The sequence below is a fragment of the Callorhinchus milii genome, unplaced genomic scaffold, assembly GCF_018977255.1.
Source record: "Callorhinchus milii isolate IMCB2004 unplaced genomic scaffold, IMCB_Cmil_1.0 Scaffold5, whole genome shotgun sequence".
Classification (NCBI taxonomy): domain Eukaryota; kingdom Metazoa; phylum Chordata; class Chondrichthyes; order Chimaeriformes; family Callorhinchidae; genus Callorhinchus; species Callorhinchus milii.
Window position 1 is genome coordinate 6,114,315 of NW_024704746.1, and position 20,631 is coordinate 6,134,945.

The 20,631-nt window shown below is 41.3% G+C and overlaps 1 protein-coding gene across 6 annotated transcripts in view; it reads left to right on the top strand.

Annotated features, from left to right (window-relative positions):
- ralgps2 (Ral GEF with PH domain and SH3 binding motif 2) overlaps positions 1-20,631 on the top strand; it is a 162,531-nt gene that overhangs the window by 47,507 nt on the left and 94,393 nt on the right. For all 6 annotated transcript variants that reach the window (XM_042334806.1, XM_042334808.1, XM_007902966.2 and 3 more), the window contains exons 3-4: positions 15,130-15,267; positions 18,963-19,070. In XM_042334806.1, coding sequence (XP_042190740.1) covers positions 15,211-15,267; positions 18,963-19,070 — 165 coding nt within the window. In that variant the 5' untranslated portion in view covers positions 15,130-15,210. The remainder of the gene's footprint in view (positions 1-15,129; positions 15,268-18,962; positions 19,071-20,631) is intronic.

Here is a 20,631-nt window from a genome sequence, read left to right on the forward strand (position 1 = left end):
GTTAAGTTAGACTTGAGCCAGGTGTGTTTAGCTGCACGTACCTGTGCCTCGAGAGAGCGGAGGCGGCTGGGGTACCAGAGTTAGTTCTGTGAGTAGGAGGCAGTTCAGAAAGTGAGGGGAGCAAGGACATTGAGAGTGATGGAAAGGGAGTTGTGAAGGAGTTTGACCGAGGAGGATAGGTCATTGCGGGAGGAAGCCCATTTATTTTCTTGACAATATAACAATTATCTGTATTAGGATTTGGCTGCAGTTTTGAAATAAATGTTTTGCCAACAAAATATTTAAGGTCAATCTGCAGCATTCTTTGGTTGGACCAGGAATTCTGTGCAATAGAAACACATTATAATTTTGTGCTTGAATTTGCATTAATTTATGACTGTAATGTGATAGTATTGAAGAAAATATTTTCATAGTATTGAGGCACATTAATAGAATTTGAAGAAAGGCCAGCTGAATCATTTCTTAGCTCACCCATGACTGGAAAATTCTCTCATCAGCTCTATCTATGTTTGTTGTAGAGCTGGCAACATTGTGACTAACCATAGGACATACCTGAATCAAGTAACACCTGATTATATTTTCCTGCTTTTTTGTCTGAAAGCTTTTTTATTGTCTCCTTAATGATAGCAATGCAAAATAAAGTGAGTCATAGAAACAGAAATTTCATCGCAAAGGAGGCCATTTAGCCCTTCAACCATGCTTTCAGTCACCATCCTTCCCATTCCCCCCCCCACGCCCTCCTGCCTTCCCGATCCTGACCCCCAGCTCGGGTCCGAAACACTGATTGTCCAGCGCCTTGAGATGTCCTCCCAAAATGAAAGGCGCTATACAAATGTAATTTTGTTGTCATTCATACTATATTAGCTCCCACACTGGTTTTGTCTTTTACTGTACATGGGAATATATTTTCAGAAACTATGTTGAAGTACACTAGCTGTTTATGTCGGACGTCCTCCCGACATGAAAGGCGTTATACAAATGTAATTTTGTACTATGTTATACTTTTAGTCAAGTTGTTTTCGCCTCTGCACCTCAGGCTCTGGCAGCATCAACCTCCATGGTTGCACACTTCAACTCACCAGCCAGTCAGGAACCTCGGTGTCTTGTTCGACCCTCAATTGTCTTTTTTTCTCCACATCCAAGCCATGACCCGCTCTGCCTTCCCTCACCTTTGTAACATCGCCCGACTCCGCCACTACCTCACCCCTCAGGCTGCTGAAACTCTTGTTCATGCCTTCATCACCTCCAGGCTCAACTATGCAAACGCCCTGCTTGTCGGCCTTCCCAACTCCTCCCTCCACAGGCTGCAGATAATCCAGAACTCTGCAGCCCGTGTCCTCTCCCGCACCAAACTCCATGACCCCATCTCCCCCATTCTCACCCAACTCCATTGGCTCCCTATTCAGAGGATCCAGTTCAAGATCCTGGTCCTCACCTACAAAACCCTCCATGGCCTCGCCCCACCCTACCTCTGTGACTAACCAACCCACCCGCTCAGCCGCCTCCGGCCTGCTCCACATCCCCCAACCCACCTGCCCCACCATTGGTGGGAGAGCCTTCAGCCACTCTGCCCCCAACCTCTGGAACTCCAACCCCCAATCACTCCGCCTCGCCCCCTCCTTAGCCTCCTTCAAGTCCCATTCAAAACCCTCCTCTTCGACCATGCCATCGGTCACCCCTTTTCCCCTCCCCTCCCTTCTCCCTCCCTGACCCCAACTCGGGTCTGAAATGCTGTACACTGTCCAGCGCCTTAGGACGTCCTCTCGACGTGAAAGGCGCTATACAAATGTAATCCTGTTGTTGTTTTCCTTAAGAAAATGCATTCCTTTCTATAAAACAAACACAAATTACATTTGTATAGTGCCTTTCACATCAAGTCATTTATTTACCTAAATCTTCCAGTGTGGCACTGCAATATTGGATACAGTTTATTGTCATGTTTAACTATTTGCTTTGGTAAATAATAACAAGTGTTAAGCTATAAATCTTTGTATTTAAAAGAAAACTTCAGATACATATAAGTTTGAACGTTTCAACTAGGATGGGAATGTGGGACGTCCTCCTGACGTGAAAGGCGCTTTATAAATGGAATCTTGTTGTTGTTGTTCTCAACAAATTTAGTTTTAACATTTTTTTTAAAAAATTGGATATCCTAAAGTAATGGTAATATAGCATACTCTGGAGAGACATTCTGTTGAGCATGTTTCAATACTTGAAAACGCCTTCAGCACTTAAAAGGATTCCAAGCTTATAACAGTTTAGCCTTGTTTTTTTTTGCGTGATATTGTACCTAATGCAAAGTTGTGTATGTGTGCTGCACACTCAACCTCACTAAGCCAGTCAGGAACCTGGGTGTCTTGTTTGACCCTGAACTGTCCTTTTTCCCCCACATCCGTGCCATGACCGGCACTGCCTACCACCACCTCCGCAACATTGCCACACTCTGCCACTGCCTCACCACTCAGGCTGAGTCTTTCTGATCTGATGTGATGTGTCCTGACCACATCCATGGCCTTGCCCCCTCCTACCTCGCTGACCTGCTGACTCCCTACCAACCTGCCCGCTCCCTCCATTCAGCGGGCACTGGCCTGCTCCCTGTTTCCCACCCGACCCGCCCTAACACCGGTGGCCGAGCTTTCAGCCCCTCTGCCACCACACTCTGGAACTCCATTCCACAGTCCCTTCGCCTCGCTTCCTCCCTTGCCTCCTTCAAGGCCAGTCTCAAGATCCTCCTCTTCGATTGTGCCTTCAGTCGCCCTCCCACCTCTCTGCCTTCCCTCACCCCTACCATACCCCTCCCTCATGCTTGGGTCCTGACTACTGTCTGTCCAGTGCCTTGGGACGTCCTCCCGACGGGAACGGCGCTCTACAAATGTAATTTTGTTGTTGTATTAATTATACAGTAATTTAGCCTGGTTGTGGTTTGTTTCCCCATTCTCCACATTGAAATTGATTTTTATTTGGCTGGTATGAGATAATCATTGATTTGCTCTCTAATCTATGTTGAGGATAACCTCAACTCTGGCCCTTGGCTTGAATGTAAAGCTGGCTGCCAAATAAACTGAACTTGGGGCAGTGGCAGATGCAACTGCTGAGAGATCATAGTAAGCTTAGTTCATGAGCCTTTCTGATCTGATGTGTTGTGTGCAGAGCTGTGGTGCAAATGTCCTTGAAGTCGAATTAGCACTTTTGTGAAATGTATTCTCGGCACAAATCTTGAAATAGTGGATAATGGAATTCAGAAAATTATTTCTATATGATCTTTTCCCATCTTCTCCAGCGCCTCATTTCATACTTTCTTTCGTAGTCTTTGGACAACTTCATGCCAATATATGAATTGTTTTTCTGGGTAATACTTGATTGAAGAAGTGCTAAGTGATAATCAACTCGTGGAGGTGTGTCCTTACAAAATTTTAAGTGCATAAGGAGGCCATTCAGTCTATTCTGCCTGTGCTACAGTTGTTCCCTATTTGATCCCATTCTCTGCTCTTTCTTCTTTTTAATTCTTTATTTTTCGAGTAATTATAAAATTTCCTGTTAAATTAAATAGTTGACTTTATTCTGATTCCTTCCAGTAATCAGACGTATGTCAGACTGACTCGCTTACTGTACTTCTGATTTGCTATTAAGGAATTCTATCAGAAATCCTGCATATTCTACCCCTAAATTAAGTACAAGAGGTTTGCTTTTGTGGATTCCTTAATGTTTCATCCTGGTGCAGATTTTAACCATGTGACATATGGTGTTACATTTTATTATTATGATGATGCGATTAATACTTCTTGCTGCGTATATACTAAATCAAAAATGGGCTATACCTAGAAATTTAGGGTCATCTGCATTGTATCTATACCAATTAATTGTACAATTTGATCCTCACCAGTGCTGTCCTGGTTTAGGCCATTCTTTATCCCCAGCTTGGCCTCGTGCTCTAGCATTGTCGAGCACTCTAGGACTCTTCCCTGTGTGAAGGGCACGATAGAAAATGCAAGTTGTTGTTGTAGTTATAATTTACATCAAGTTATAATAATCCCAAAATAGTTCTAGTTGTTTTTTTTAAAAAAATCTGTTTAATACTGAAAGTGTATCTTAAAGTTTTTATTGATCTCATACAAAATTGTTTAAAAATATTTTTGTATTGGAACTCAATACTGCAATAGAAGGTCACAGATTATTTCACGTCAGTACACTCCACACGTTATCACAAATTAATGTATCTGATTAAGAGAAACACGTTGTTGAAAGCTGTTCAGAAGTATGGCTTGGGCAGCATCACAATCATCACAAGGATGATTATTGGAAAAGTCTTTGACACAGTTCTGCTGAGGTCATGTTTTGGAATGGATTATTACCCTGGGAAAAGCGATCCGCCAGTCAACTAACAACCGGGTTCCTACTTACTGCTAGGTAAACAGGGACGTGTGGAATAGGAAAACTAGCCCAATGTTTCGCCCTGCCCGGGAACCAAACCCAGCCCCTCTCGCTTGCGAGGGATTTAACTACTGAGCCACACGTCTCCACGTGCAGAATATCCTGCGGTGCTCATGTTTGCATGTGAAATTTGACTATTTGGGTGAGGTCGTAGAGGACATCAGCTCCTGTCAAACTATCCCAGCAAGATTTATGTCTACGGGAGAAGAGAGGAGAAAATTAGAAATTGGAAAAAGAAAATTGGCCTGTTAAAATTTGCAGCATTGTTCTCAGACAAATTTAGTTTACAATTGAACTGTGATAATTGTATGAATGAATTCATACAATCTAAATTTACAATTTGCACACAAGTTACTAAAGAAATTGATTTAATTAATGCTACACTGTGTTGCATCTTTTATGTACAAATTCATATCTGGTTGCTTTCGGCTGACATTCCATACATACAAAGACAGTGATAAGCTTGCAGCTGAAATTCCGAATGACAGCAGCAATTTCCATAGGGACAAGTCGTATTTCCTTTGGAGCTTCAGAAGTTTTTTTTCCCAGCTGAAACTTCCGTCACAAACTCCCAGGAGTTCAGACTTCTCAACCTCACAGTGGAAAAAGCTTCATTTTCTCAGGTAGGCTGACTGCAACACTTCAAACTTTAACTTAGGCAAGTTGTGTGCTCCCTTAGTTACTCTTGTCAATCTTAATGCTGTTTCTTATTACAAAGACTTCTATGTCTGTGACAATGTATTTATATTGTTGCAATACTATGATTCACATTGTTGCCATTTTGAAGGGTGCAGAGATTCTTGGATGAGAGACAAGAAGATTAAGGGTTGTTTTCCATATTTAGTTTCTATGATCTCTTTTTCAGGCACCTCCTCCGTCTTTGTAAAAAGCTTTGAGATATTCTCGTGCTTCAAAGATGCTGTATATCACGCGATTGGTTCATAAAGAGAAGGACCTTCAACCTATTTATAATCCTTGCATTTAATGTAGCGTCTTTGACATCAGGATGTTTCAAAGTGCTTCACAGAATGTAATGCAAAGTGTAGTGAATGTATTTTGTAGGCAAACCCTGCAGTCAATTTGCACACAGCAATGCAGCAATGTCCCACAAAAGACATGAAGTGAATAACCTTTTTTTATTTATTTGGAGGAATGTGGCCAGGACTCTGGGAGAAACTCCCTTCTCTTTTTGATTTGTGCCAAGGCATCTTTCACGTTCATTTGAACAGGCACTGCGGAGTCCTGTAGCTCAGTGGTTAGAGCACTCGTCTCGCAAGCAGGAGACCTGGGTTTAATTCCAAACTGGGCGAAAGGTTGGGCAAGTTTCCTTACTGCACACGCCTCTGTTTACCTAGCAGTAAGTAGGAACCCGGTTATTAGTCACTTGGCGGTTCACTTTTCCGGGGGTAATAATTCCTTCAAAAAAAATTTGGTCACTCAATTCACAACTGTTTGTGTGACACTGCTGTGAGCAATTTGCTTACAGTATATTCTGTGAAGCGCTTTGAGATGTCTCGAAGGTGTGATAAGGCTCTATATCAAATGCAAAGATTATTATTAAGTGTATAAAATACAATAGTTCTATTAGCTTTGTACAGACTTGCATTCAGCCCTCTCCCTTTTCCCATCAATCTTTGTTTTTTTTTCTTTTTAATCTCCCTTTTTATTTTCCTGTTGATCTATTTTGGAGTATTTTTGTTTAAGTTGCCATGCTGCTCTTGGATATCTGCTTGTCCTGCATGCTCTGAATAATGGTTTTGAAGGATGTCCATTCACCCTAAGCTGATTTGCCCTTGAGTAAGGCTTCACACAGTCTGTCATTCAGCTTAGCCCTCATACCCCTGAAGCCTGCCTGCCTAAAAGTTGTATACTCAAGTTTGGTTGCAGGCTTGTGCAATTTTCCAAGTCAAATTGTTATTTAGCAATGACTGTCAATTTGTAGATTAACTATGACTGCCTGAATTGTATGTGGATCATTGACTAGAACTACGTCAAGAAGCCTGTTATGGGCTCCTTCACACATTGAGTCAAGCACTATTGTGCACTACATTGACAACCTCCAAGTTAATCTCACTTGGACATTTCCAGTTTGTTGAGTTGTTTTCCGGTTGGTGTAATAGTAGTTGGAGTAATAATAATCATCATCATTCTTATTACTAATTATCAGTACTAATTTCTAATATCATAAAGTTCTCCCTACTTTAGCCAGGTGGTCTGAAACCACCCTCACCCCCATGTTAGTTCCTGGCCCTTCTCTCATTGAACACATTTAACCAGAACATGCCACCATTTTATTTCAAATGTTTAACACATTTAGTCAAGCACATTGTGCACTACATTGAGTGCATGTTATTGTACTCTATCCCCTTAACGTTCCTGTCCAGTTGTCTGATCTTGCTAACATTTGCTTTCTGAGATCTTAATAGATTTGGATATTTACCCTCTTTTTGGTCTCTATTGTTCTTTTATTCTTAACTTCAACTCTTCTTTTCCTGATGATCAATAGGTCTGGGCATTCATATTTGCAACCCCCTTCAAATCTAGTTTAAACGAAAGCCATTTTCTGCACCCATTACTTTAAAACAGCTCACCATTCCTGTATTTTTTTTAGCTCTTCAGACCTTCCATCCATAATATCATTTGTCTTCACATGTAAAACAACTGAATTTACAACAACCCTTTACTATCTCACTGTCCTAGCTTTTATACTCCTTACCTTTGATCCTGAGAAGTAGTATACAATCTTATACTGGAATGCATTGCCTGAAAGGGTGGTGGAAGCCGATTTGATAACAACTTTTAAGAAAGAAGTAGATAATTATTTGGGGAGGACGAGTTTGCAGGGCAATGGGGAGAAAGCGGGGGAGTGGGATTGATTTGAATAGCTCTTTTAAAAGAGCCGGCATAGACACGATGGGCCAAATGGCCTCCTTCTGTGCTGTATAATTCTATGATTCTAATCTTATGCATGTTATCTTAAGTAAATTACGAAGTGCAAATTGTTTTTCCCTTTCCTGTCTCCTCCACCCATGCCCTTAATAAATTCTTGGTCTACAGACCTGTAAAATTTACAGCGCAGCAGATGCAATTGCATTGCATCTGTGCTGGCTATTTGAAAAAGCAGTCCATTTACCTACCCTTTCTTCATATTCTCTGCAAGGGTCTTATTAGATATTTATCTCCCTATCAACCTGCTCATCAGGCTCCAGCCTGCTCCATGTCTCCCACCCGACCCGCCTTACCATCGATGGCCGGGCTTTCAGCCTTTCTGCCCACACACTCGGGAACTCCATCCCACGGTCCCTTCACCTCGCTTCCTACCTTGCATCCTTCAAAGCCGGTCTTAAGACCCTTTTCTTCGACCGTGCCTTTGGTCTCCCTCCCACCTCTCTGCCTTCCCTCACCCCTACACCACCCCTCCCCCATGCTCGGGCCCCGACATCTGACTGTTCAGTGCTTTGGGACATCCTCCTGACGTGAAAGGCGCTCTATAAATAATTTTGTTGCTGTTGTAGTTCCCTCTTGAAAGCTAATGTGAATTATGTCTTGATCACCACATCCTGCAGCGTATTCCACATTCAAACAACTCTCTAAAAAAAGATTTCTCCAAATCTCCCCCTTTGTCAATTATTTTAAATTGATAACCTGTAACTGACTTACTGTTCATTGGAAATCGTTTCTCTTTATTGGCTGCCTATTGATAGGTTATCATTAATTCTGCTTTCTTCCTTATCTTGGGTGTTGTGACCTGTTTATGAAGTGGTGCCTGCCTGTATTAGAAGTGAGCTTAACACGACCTGCACAAAATCAGCTGTGTATTGCCTCCTGTTTAGTTAGAATAATTAATTTTGTTGTTACAGAATCCCTCTTTATCTAAATCCATCCAAACATTCAAATTAATTGGCTCCTCATCTCATTGTTTACTAGTGCAAATCAACTGCCTCATTTATCTACCTACATTCACTTAACATTCACTTCATTTATAATTAATCTCATTTTGCTTTTGGAGATGTTTCTTTTGCAGTAAAGGCACTAAATATATTATACAATATAATAATAATCCTTGCATTTGATATAGCGCTTTTCATGTCTTCTAGAAGTCTCAAAGCGCTTTGCAGAATATACCGTAAAGCGAAATGATTGTATATTTGTGGGTGAAAAGCGGTTGCCAATTGGGCACAGTAGTGTCCCACAAAAAGTCATGGATGGAGTGACCAAATTATTTTTTTTAGGAATTATTATCCCCAAAAAAGCGATCAGCCAATCGACTGATAACCTTGGTTCCTACTTACTGCTAGGTAAACAGAGGCGTGTGGAATAAGGAAACCTGCCCAGCATTTTGCCCTGCCGGGAATAGAACCCGCTTGCGAGGCGAGTGCTCTAACCACTGAGCTACAGGACTGCAATATATATAAGCAAACTATTGTAATCTACCAATTGCCTCTTTATATGAATTTGTACATGGTCATAATGTTAAAAATCCTCTTTGCAAGGTTGAAATATTAAAATTGATTGGGGTTGAAATATCGTTACTTTTATTCACGAGTATGATAGTTCACTGAGATTTGATGCAGAAATACAAGAAAAAAAATGCTTTTTGCTGTGAGTGTTTATATGCCCAAAGATACGTTTACAATATTTCAAAATGGTTTAAAAAATTTTAATGCACATTTCAGAAGTTAATTCATCGTTTTTAAAGGACAAGTTGTTTAAATTCATTAGTTACTGTTAAACAACAACAACAAGATTTCATTTAGAGAGCGCATTTCACGTCGGGAGGACGTCCCAAGGCGCTGGACTGTCAAACCTCAATTATTATTTTTATTTTGCGCTCATGCTATGGTTCATTGAATGTATAAGATAGGCTGCAATGGCAATAATGATCCAATCATTGACCAGACCAATATATAAATATACTACTGTGTTACATTCGGCCTTTGGAGGAATAGAGGCGACTCAGTCAAAGTTTACGTTTTGGCTTTCTTTCTTTGCCACACCTTGGCAATTCTGAGGCCATTGTTTGCATCTAATTGCTTTGCTTGACAGATGGATCAATTGTGTAACTTGCCTGATCTGCATTGGTAAGAGCAATGCCGGATATTCATATTTTTAATAATTTTCTTTTTTGACAAAACAATAATAATCCTTGCATTTGACATAACGCCTTATTTCTTCAAGACGTTTCAAAGCGCTTCGCAGAATATACTGTAAAGTAAGTTGACTGTATTGTGGGTAAAATGCAGCAGCCAATTTAGAAATATATTTTTACCTCAATTTTGATAGCTTGAATATTGCTGCCTTATAATAACACTGAGGTGTTAGATGGTGGTACAAGTAAGTATATGAATGTGTAACAGCAAAGCTTAAGTGGTTATACTGTGATGAGGCTGGAGCTTTGAAACCCCTTCTGGATATCTGATCTTTTTAGTTTTATCTTGGCTATCCAATATGCATCAGTACACAGAATAACATAGAGCTCTTAGAAATTAGGATATTATTTAAAGTACAAGGATGATTTTTGACTCCTTTGCTCCACGTTTCTGTAACTGTCAGGAAATGAGATTCTATAATGGTGTATGGGTAGAGTAGTCCATCATATTAGACAAGATTCAGTGGTCTACTTTGGTGCTCGGTTGTGACATTTTTTCTATATTTTGACGGTAGGATAAAGTAGCAGTAATTTGTATGACAGTTAAGGACTGCGTTCGAGAAATCTGAAACAAAACCATAAATCGTCAGCAGATTGATTAGCATTTGAAAGAGAAAGATGTTTTAACATTTTGGATAAAATTGTTCATTAGAATTCAGGATTGATCCCCAGTTTAATTATTTCGTCAACGAGACCTGATTATCCTTTTCACTGGGCACTGTATGTTGTACGCAGTGAGAAGACTTGATGTATAATAATGTAGCAAGTAGATGCTGCCTCCTAGTGGATGTTTGTAGGTACATTTCATCAAATGTTTTCGATTAATAGCTCACATTTTCCTTGACTTTGCAAAATAGTGCAATGTGGTACTTTTTGCTGTGAAATGTGTGCGGTCCTGTAATATTACAGTATATTAATATTAAACATATAAAATAATTCACTGTTTTGTACCATAAATAGGCAGGTTATCGCTCCGCGACAACCCCAGTCCTTGCCAGACTGCACTAGCTGCCTGTCCCAGAGAGGATCGATTTTAAGATCCTCACTCTTGTCTTTAAAACTCTCCATTCCTCTGCACTCCCCTACCTCTCTGACCTCCTCTCTCCTCACAGCAGTGCCCATTGCCTTCGCTCCACCGGGTCTAGCTTCCTCCTTGTCTGCTGAATCCTCCTGCCTTCAGCCACTTCGCCCCGAGGCTATGGAGCTTCCTTCCTCACTCCCTTCGCCTCGCCCCCTCTCTTCCTATTTTCAGGTCTCGGCTGAAGACCTTTCTCTTCGACCACACCTTTAGTCGCCTTCCTCCCCCTCCCCCTGGCTCGGCCCTGTGATCCGTTTCTGTGAAGCTTTCAGACGCCGTCCGGTGTGGAGGGCGCTATATAAATCCAAGTTGTTGTTGTTTGCCCTGTGGCAATAGATGAAATAATTAATCTATTTCTGAGCATTGGCATTGGTGTGCACGAGATATTGCTGTTGGATGGATGGCTACCACGTTTGCCTTCAGGGAGCAATTACTGCACCTGATAGTGATGCTCTTTATGTGAGGAGCTGTGACATAGGCTGCATAGAATTTTGACATGATGGGTTCTATAAAATGCAACTTCTTTACTCCCCTTTCTGTGTCACAGATACAATCTAACTCAACATTTGCTATGATTTACAAGATGTGTTTCTAATATCAGCTGCTTTGGAGGGTTGGTGGAAGCATGATCTTAAGCCATGTTGGCAGGAGAATGTTCTAGTGCATCTCCTTGAAACCAAACATGGAGCTGTTTTGCAAGAGGCCTGAAAACAGGTTACTTAGCTGACCTCTTCATTTGACAGTACTGTATATAATGGAGGCGATCAACAGAAAATTTATCACCAAGGAGCAGTTAAAATTCTATTTTCCTTGTCAATTGCAAACATGAACAATCTCTATCAGATTATCAACAACTTTGATATTGAGTTTTCTCTTGGGACTTTGTTCCTTTTAATGATACATCAGCTAGAAATTATAGGTGGCTACATTATAGGCACCTAAAACATAATTGCAAAACATTAGTATCAAATATTTAAAACTTGTTGGTGCTTTAAAAAAAAGTTATTTTTAGGTAAAATATCTCTTTGACCACGCTTTCACTCACCTTTCCCCTCCATACCTCCCTCAATTACCACCTCGCATGCCAGTCAGTATTGGTGAGGGCCTTGAGACATTCTCCCCACATGAAAGGTGCTATGACTTATCACTTCATCGACACATCTTAAAGCACTTCATAGGATACACTGTAAAGTGGTTTTGACTGTATGTTATTGGGATGAAACAACAACAGAATTATATTTGTATAGCTCCTTTCACGTCGGGAGGACATCTCAAGGTGTTGCAGTGTTTCGGACCCGAGCTGGGGGCACAGATCACAGTGGTCTGTATGAAGAAATATGTATTTAGTACTGAGGAAAAGTTTAATAAATCCTGGAACGCTCTGCCTCAATTCCTTTGCCTTGCCCCCTCCTTGCCCATCATCAGATCACACCTGAAGACCTTCCTCTTCAATTGTGCCTATGCCCACTCCTCTCTTTCCCCATCAGTGTCACGCTTTGCCACGGTTAACAATAATAATAATAAAAATCCTTGCATTTGATATAATGCTTTTCACGTCTTCCAGACGTCTCAAAGCGCTTCACAGAATAAGCTGTAAAGTAAATTGACCGTATATTTGTGTGGAGGGTTTGATATAAATGCAAGTTGTTGCATTAGGTAGATGCTAAATATCACATGAAAAGAGAAAGAAGTTTTCATGGCATCCTGGCCAACAAATTCCCAAGTTACTCCAGTATCATTAGTATCACAAATCCAGCATGTCTTCAAAGTCCTGTGTTACAGTGCACTGCTGTCTTCAAATGTAGCTTTTTTGATGGGATAAAGGAGTGTCATTTTTTTTTGTTTCCATTTGGGACACATTAATGTTATATACCCTTTCTGATAGTGTGAAATGAAGTGCATCTCTCCTCAAGGCTGTTTTTTGAAGTGGCTGCTATGAGGTGTGTAAGAGCAATATGAGTTAACATTCCTGCCTTATTGTGTTTCTCTGATCAGGAAACTATCAAGATGGAAACTACCATTAGATGCTGTTTATTGGAGTGTTAATAATAGTGTGCTGCAGGCAGTACTTGGAGAAATTCGTAAGAAGAACCTGCGTTTTTCTAACGCTCTTCACACAGGGTAGTGTCTCGGAGTGCTTAATAGTGGTGGAGCTTGATGCTGAGCTGGGGGGGTAGTGACTGTAAGTACGGTCAAAGAGGCGTGATCTGAAAATGGGGAAGGAAGGGTAATTTGTTATGTAGCTGACACATGAAAGAAACCAATTTTAATCTCCTTATGATTTAATAATTTAATTTCTGCACAAGCTTATAATTGTTCATCTTTTGGAGTTCATTTTCTATTAGTTGGAACAGCAGGAAGTTTCCGTTAACAGGAAGTTGTACGACAAATGTTTCATAGCATAAACTAGTAGTTGGTCAGTTAAAATTGAATGTCTATCATTATACAAGGACACTAATTGAATTCAGGATTATCAAATTAATATGATTTCTAATTTGACTAAATAGATTCAATAATTCTTTGAATGGGAACTCGACTATGGGAACTCTCTCCTCGCCGGCTTTCCCGGCACCTCCCTCCACACTGCAGGTCATTCAGAACTCTCACCAGGCTTCGGGAACACATCACTCCCACCCTCACTCGCCTCCACTGGCTCCCCATCCCCCAGAGGATCGAGTTCAAGATCCTCACCCTCACCTACAAGGCCATTCACGGCCTCGCTCCATCCTACCTCTCCGACCTACTATCCCCCTACCTACCTGCCCGTACCCTCCGTTCCTCTGGCTCCGGTCTGCTCCACATCCCCCGCCCCAACCGCCCTACCATCAGTGTCCGGGCCTTCAGCCCCGAGGCTCTGGAACTCTATCCCCCAGTGCCTTCGCCGCTTCCTCCCTTTTCTCCTTCAAGGCCGGTCTCAAGACCTTTCTCTTTGACTGTGCCTTCAGCTCCCCTCTCGACTCTCTACCCCCTCCTCGCTCCCTCCTTTCCCTCCTTTCACCCTGATCATTTCCCCCTTGTTCGGGTCCTGACCCAACTGTACAGCGCCTTGGGACGTCCTCCCGACGTAAAAGGCGCTCAATAAATGGAATCTTGTTGTTGTTGTTGAATGCAAATACTGTTAGTTGTGCTGATCAAATTTACAACCTCCAGGTTTCAGCAAAACCTGTTTGCCACTAGACACCCCCCAAACTCTCCTCCATCCCGCCCCCCTCCTCTCACCCACCACCACTCATCACTCCCTCTAAACAGCCCCCCCACACTTTCTCCCTCTTCTCTCTCCTCTGTCCGTCGACACACTGGACCATTTTGTTCGTCTCCACTGCCTTTCCTCTCAGCCCATGGTTCATGGTTCTGTCCTTTCCTGGTTTCATTCTTACCTATCCCAACGTCTCCAATTCATATCTGCCAAAGGCTCTCCTCCCACTGCACAGTCAGTTTTGCAGTGTTCCTTGGTCCGCCCCCTTGGCCCCACCCCTCCTGAATCCAACTGCCGGTTTGGGTGAAACGGTCCAGCACCTTGGAACATCCTCCCGACATAAAACAAGCTATATAAATGCAATTTGTTGTTGTTTCTGTGTGCTAGCATCTAGATTCTGTGTCAGGCTGGCTCAGTTGGTAGTCTTCTTGCCTCTGAGACATTAGATTGTGGGTTCAAGCCCTAGTTTGGGATTTAGAACTCAACCTAGACACCAGGCTGACAAAGCAATGTGGGGGTGCCTTGTTAGAGGTGCCAAAGGTAAGATAAGATGTTAAACTGAGGTCCTGTTGGCTTATTCAGATTCACGTCAAAGATCCCGTGGCATTATTTGAAAAGATAAGTACGGTTGTCCTGGTGTCCTGGCCAAAAATACCCCAGATAAAATTGGCAATTCACTTCATGACTGGTTGTGGGACATTGTGCACAAATTGTCTGCCACATTTGCCTAGGACTATACACGGTCACTGCACTTTATAGTGTATCCTATAAAGGCTTTTAGATGGCCTTCTGATGTAAAAGGTGTATTACTTGTAAGGATTATTATATCATTTATGAGCAACCAACCTAAATGATAAGACTTGAAATATTTAGCATTTGAGCAAATATTACACCTTGAGCATGAATATAGTAGCTTAAACGGTTAATATTTACAACAACAACAAAATCACATTTGTATAGTGCCTTTCACATCAGGAAGAGGTTCCAACATGAATATATTGTGTAATTAATAGCTCATCACTGTACAATTGGGAGTTCCAATGTTAAATTCTTGAGTCTACTTTTGTGAATCATTTATAAGTCATCAACTGCATTGCCAACTTGTACTAAGGTACAGGTTTGAAGTAGTAAAGCAGTTTGTTGCTGAAAGGAATAAAATATCCCTCTGAATTAACAAAATGTCTGTCTTGGAATGTAGGTGTTTTTCAAGTAAGTGTACAACGCTGGTATGTTATAGACCCATTGCCTGACTGTTGCCTTTTCTTTATGTTGCAGGAATCATGAAGCTCGTGTCTTGATAATGTATTTTCCATAGTGTTGCTGTGTTACTTCCAAGGGACGGATGGTGTGGAAAGTATGGACCTGACCAACGGACAATTCTGTACTGTTAATCTCACGGCTGTTCCTTCAGAGGTGAGACATTTTGTACTCCTTAGTATTGAACTGGAGTATTTTGCCAGTCCAGTTTATGTGGTTCTGCTTGTTCTTGTTGGTGATTTTCCCCAAGGCAAAACATTCTCCAGCAGGTGCATGTAGCTAAGCCTTGATCTTTTGGACATAGCTTCCATTCCAAACACCTTGTTTTGCAGAAAAAAAACTTGTAGTGTAGCTCTTGGTAGACAGATCCTTTCTCATTTGTATTGATTTTGGCACTGCCTGTCTTGGAATATAAAGCAACCACCCTGACATTGCTGTTTTACACAAACTTAGGGTTTTCCTGATTTATTATCCTGCTTTGTATTCCCCTCCTCGTCCAAATTTAGCCCCAAATCCAAATTAATTGTCTGCACATCACTTTATTGTGGAACTTTACTGGTGCAGATTAGCTGTCAGGTTTGCCGATGTAACAACATTCAGTTCCTTTCTAATTAATTATGTATCGTAAAGCAGATTTTCTCAACATTTATTTCCTATAATAACCTTGCATTTGGTATACTCGTGGAGTCCTGTAGCTCAGTGGTTAGAGCACTCGCTTTGCAAGTGAGAGACCTGAGTTCAATTCCAGACAGGGCGAAACCTTGGGCAAGTTTCCTTACTCCACACGCCTAATAATAATCCCTCCAAAAACAATAATTAAATTGGTCATTTTCAATCTACGACTGTTTGTGGGACATTGTTGTGCACAATTGGCTGCCGCGTTCGCCCACAAATATACAGTCAATTCACTTTACAGTGTGTTCTGTGAAGCGCTTTGGGACGTTCTCCCGACGTGAAAAGCGCTATATCAAATGCAAGGATTATTATTATTATTATTATACTCCCTGATGACGTTGTCAAGACGTCTTAAAGCACTTCACAGGATGTACTGCATGTTTTGTTGGCGAAATGCAGCAGCTAGTTTGCCACAACAATTTCCCAAAAACAGCCATGAAACGAGATTTTATTTTATTTATGTGGAAGATGTTATATAAATGAAGAATTTTATTAAATAGGGAAAGGGTCCAACTTTGGGACACTGATAATTTTAAGTGAATTCCTGATCTAATTTAATGTATTTGTAACTCTTCAAATGCCATTTCTCTTCTCTCTGGATATTGATCTGGATCATCGAATGCAGAGTATGTTTTGAAGCCAAAATTGTTGCAGAAATAAATCAAAGTCAGTCTGCATACACTTGAAAAAGCTAAAAACGAAAAGAATGACTATTGCAAAAGCAGTTCCACCTTGCCACCTTTTTACCTCAATGTAATTGCCATAGTCTCTCTTTGTTGATCTAAAGAACTTCAGTGGTACATTCTATTTAGTTTTCCCAATTTTTTTTTCTGCTAATGATAGTTTAACTTGATTTGCCTTACAGGTGAATCATTATTTTCCATCCCCTGGAACTATATTTGCAAGTATTCTTCAGAACCTGGCTCAGTTGATAGCACCCTTGCTTCTGAGTTAGAAGTTGTGGAATCAACCCCCATCTTTGTAGACTTGAGGGAGCACTGCATTGTCATTGATGGTGTCCTTCTGATGAGACATTAAACCGAGGTCTGGTCTACTTGTTCAGGTGGATATTAAAAATCCTGTGACACTATTTGAGAAGTGAAAGGAGTTTCTCCCAGTATTCTGGGCAATAATCCCGCAGATTAAGAAAAAAGGATTTTCAATTTATGGCTGCTATGTTTACTTTTAAATATACAGTAATTAATTACACTTTACGAAAAAATCTGTGAAGCACTTTGAGAAATTAGGATGTGACAAAGTGCTGTATTAAATTCAAGGATCGGTCTGACCAATATTTGCAAATTCACTGCAAACGATGAGACCTGGATTAAACTGAATATCCAATAGATGGCACTGTGGATCAGAGCATCAAACATTGTTTTCAACTATGATAGTTCTGCTGGCAAATAAGTGTACAGTGCAATTGCAAAGAGGAAATCCATTCACTACAAAGTGCTTCTCCCTCCCAACGGAAGGCTGGAGAAAGACTAAATGCAGTTTTTTAATGTTATGTGTTGTGGGGTGACTTTTTAAAATGTAAATGTGTTTAGAAACAACAATAAATTACACTTGTATAGCGTCTTTCACATCGGGAAGATGTGCCAAGGTTCTGGATAGCCAGGGATTTGGACTTGAGCTGGTGGTTGGAATCAGAACGGGTGGAGGTTTGGGATAGGAGGGTGACTGAAGGTTTCGAAGAGGAGGGTCTTGAGGCGGGCCTTGAAGGAGGCAAGGGAGGGAGGCAAAGGTACTGTGGAATGGAGTTCCAAAGGGTGCGGGCAGAGTGACTCAATGCCTGACCCCCGATGATGGGTGGACAGACAGGGGATATCAAGTAGGCTAGATCGGAGGGAACTGACAGGTCTATATGGAGTTGACAGGTTACAGATATGGTCAGGCGCAAGGCCGAAGAAGGCTTTGAAGGCAAGGACGAGGATTTTGAACTCTATCCTCTGGAGGGTGGGGAATCAATAGAGTCAGGCAAGGATGGAGGTGATCGGGTCACAGAGCATGGTGTGGGAGAGGCCATGAGCTGCAGAGTTCTGAATGATCTGCAGCTTGTGGCAAGAAGAATTAGGAAGGCCGGAAGCAGGGAGTTTGTGTCGTCCGAGCCTGAGCATAACGAATGAGTGGATGAGGGGAGAGGCAGTGGCGGAGCTGGGCGATGTTGCAGAGGTAGAATTGAGCGTCATCTGCATACATGTGGTAGTTGACCCCCATGTTACACTTTGTATGTATGAATGGTATCCACTTTGAGAATATAGATCCTCACTATTTCGAAGAAAGGAAAATATGTTTTTTTGAAATGACCTTATTGTGGCCAAAATGCCTTTTAATCATAAAATGCTCCAGCTTTTCTTCATGTGGCATGACTTGGACAACTGGGGCGAATTGCATATGATGACCAATAACCTCATAATTGACATGGTGGCTTCAGGAAGTAAAGAAAGACTTCAGCAATTGCACATTGACCAAATCATAGATTTCCCAAACAAACCTGGTTCAACAAGTGTGCATTAATAACTCTGAAATTCAAGCTTCTGCATGAGCGGTGACTGTTCCAGCTGATATTGCGAGATTTCCACATTTGGAGACAAGTGACTTGTTGCTGAGTTACTTTGTGTCGACATTTTTAGATGAGTTTACCCATTGCAGCTTGCGCTGTTTTTTAGATGTTATTTCTACACTGTCTTATAGAAGACTTGTGGCTGGCTGCAACTCTTCAATGTTGCAGTGATTGACTCTTGTTCAATCCACTGGTCTCAATTGCTCTAACCAGTGCAGAGTCCAGAGTAAAACCTATGTTTTCTCTGCAGTGTACTAAACAGGCTGCAAGTTACCAATTAGTGACCATTGGAACTAGGGTTTGTTAAGAATTGTAACTTCATATACAAATGTAATTTTGTTGTTGCTGTTGTTATTTCCAGATGCTATTCATCAAAACCTTCAAATGAACAACATAGATATCAAATTAAATCTCCAAATATACCTCTGTCTATTAAACTGTTCAGTTTTGTCTTGTGACATTTTCAGTACAATCAATGTGATTACAACAACAACAAAATTACATTTGTTTAGTGCCTTTCACGTTGAGAGGACGTCCCAAGGAGCTGATTACTGTGTTTTAGCTGACGAGAGCCTGACTTTCCGTAACTAAAGTACTTTTGTTCTTGCAGAAAAGTAGCAGCTCCGAGTCTCTGAGTGAGAGAGCTTCTTCTGATCCAAAGAAAAGCTTTGATGCTGTGGTGTTTGATGTCCTGAAGGTGACACCAGAAGAATTTGCTGTGAGTACAGTTTGGTGGATGTGTCCTGTTCATGCTATGGCCATGAACAGAGTTCTGTTTGGAAAGGTGTATCCAGACCAATTGTCTAATCTTCCCAAAAAAAATGGAAAAGGAATATTGGCCATTGACACTTTGGAGTGTGCAGGGAAGCTCAGTTGGTTGAGCACTAGAAGGTTCTAGGTAGAATCTTAATTTGTAAACTCAGCTTTCATCAAATTTGATAAATATTGTTGTGGGCAAGGAAAAAGAGGTGAAAGGAAACTGACAATTCCAAGCAAATCTGTGGTAATGCAAGGCATCATTGGTATTCGACCAGCCAGTCTGATTTATCATTAAAACCTAGAGATGTAGGCATGTTCTCAACACTGTGAGCCAAAGCCCCAATGAGTGATGCAGTTCCAGTTCATTGTCCAATGAAGCTTACCAGTGATTTATATTGGTAAGCTCTGTGGTTATCATGCGATTATCATTATTTATAATAAGCTCATGGATTTTCGCTGAAGTGGAAACTACAGCGAAATCCATTTGGCTCCAAATAAACATGTGCATGTTTAAAATAATAACAGTTAATAGTTTCATTCTGAGTTTCACAATGCTTCAAGCAGAAATTGTTGTAACCACTAATATGGTTTCTCCTTTGGTAATGGAGGTAATTTCTTTCATAATAAAAAGGAGTCTGTGCAACATTTCAGTTTGCTTCTGTCTCATGGCTTTTCATTACTATTTGTCCTCAGACTTTGTCCTGAACCTTTCTGGGCTCACATGTTCACTATTTTATATTGACACTTTTTTAAAAAAAAGCTAATTTTAATTAAAGGGTAGAAGGGTGGCCAAAGAGGAGGGCCTTGAGGCGTGCCTTGAAGGAGGCAAGGGAGGGAACATGTCGGAACGGAATATGAGCTGGAGTTCCAGAGGGTGGGGGCAGAGAGGCTGAAGGCTTGACCGCTGATGGTGGGTTGGGCGGCGGACATGGAGTAGGATACATGCATAATATATGCAGAAAAACATCACCATGCTGAAGAGTCCGAACCAGACATAAGCCCCTGCCCACCCCCACCCCCCCTCAAGAGATGCAGCTTATTTACCTAACTCTTGTTTACCTAGTATTAAAACCAAATTAGCAGGAGCGTAGAGATCCTATAGTGTGCTTTGCGGTAACTGGATTTAACCTGTTAACACCAGATAGCTTACCATTGAGAGCACTGTCTGGCAAGCTTTCCTATGACCATCCTAGGGCTTGGCTTGCAGGGTTAACAGGAGTAAAGAATATCTGCTTCCAATGACTGGTCTGCTTCACCCAAGTCCTGCTGATAAGACTGGCTGGCTGGTCTGCCCTCAGCAGTGCCCACAGTTCTATGGACCTGCCTGACTCTGAAACCTGCTTACAAAGACCAAAGGAATGACTCGATTACAATATTCCGTTGTGAAACCTTTCACCTTATTGATAATAACCCTTACATTTGATAAAGTGAATTATTATGCTATTTGATAAAGTGAATTATTATGCTATTGAAGTCTCAAAAGTGGTTTGTACGATATACTGTAAAGTGGTATGACTGTT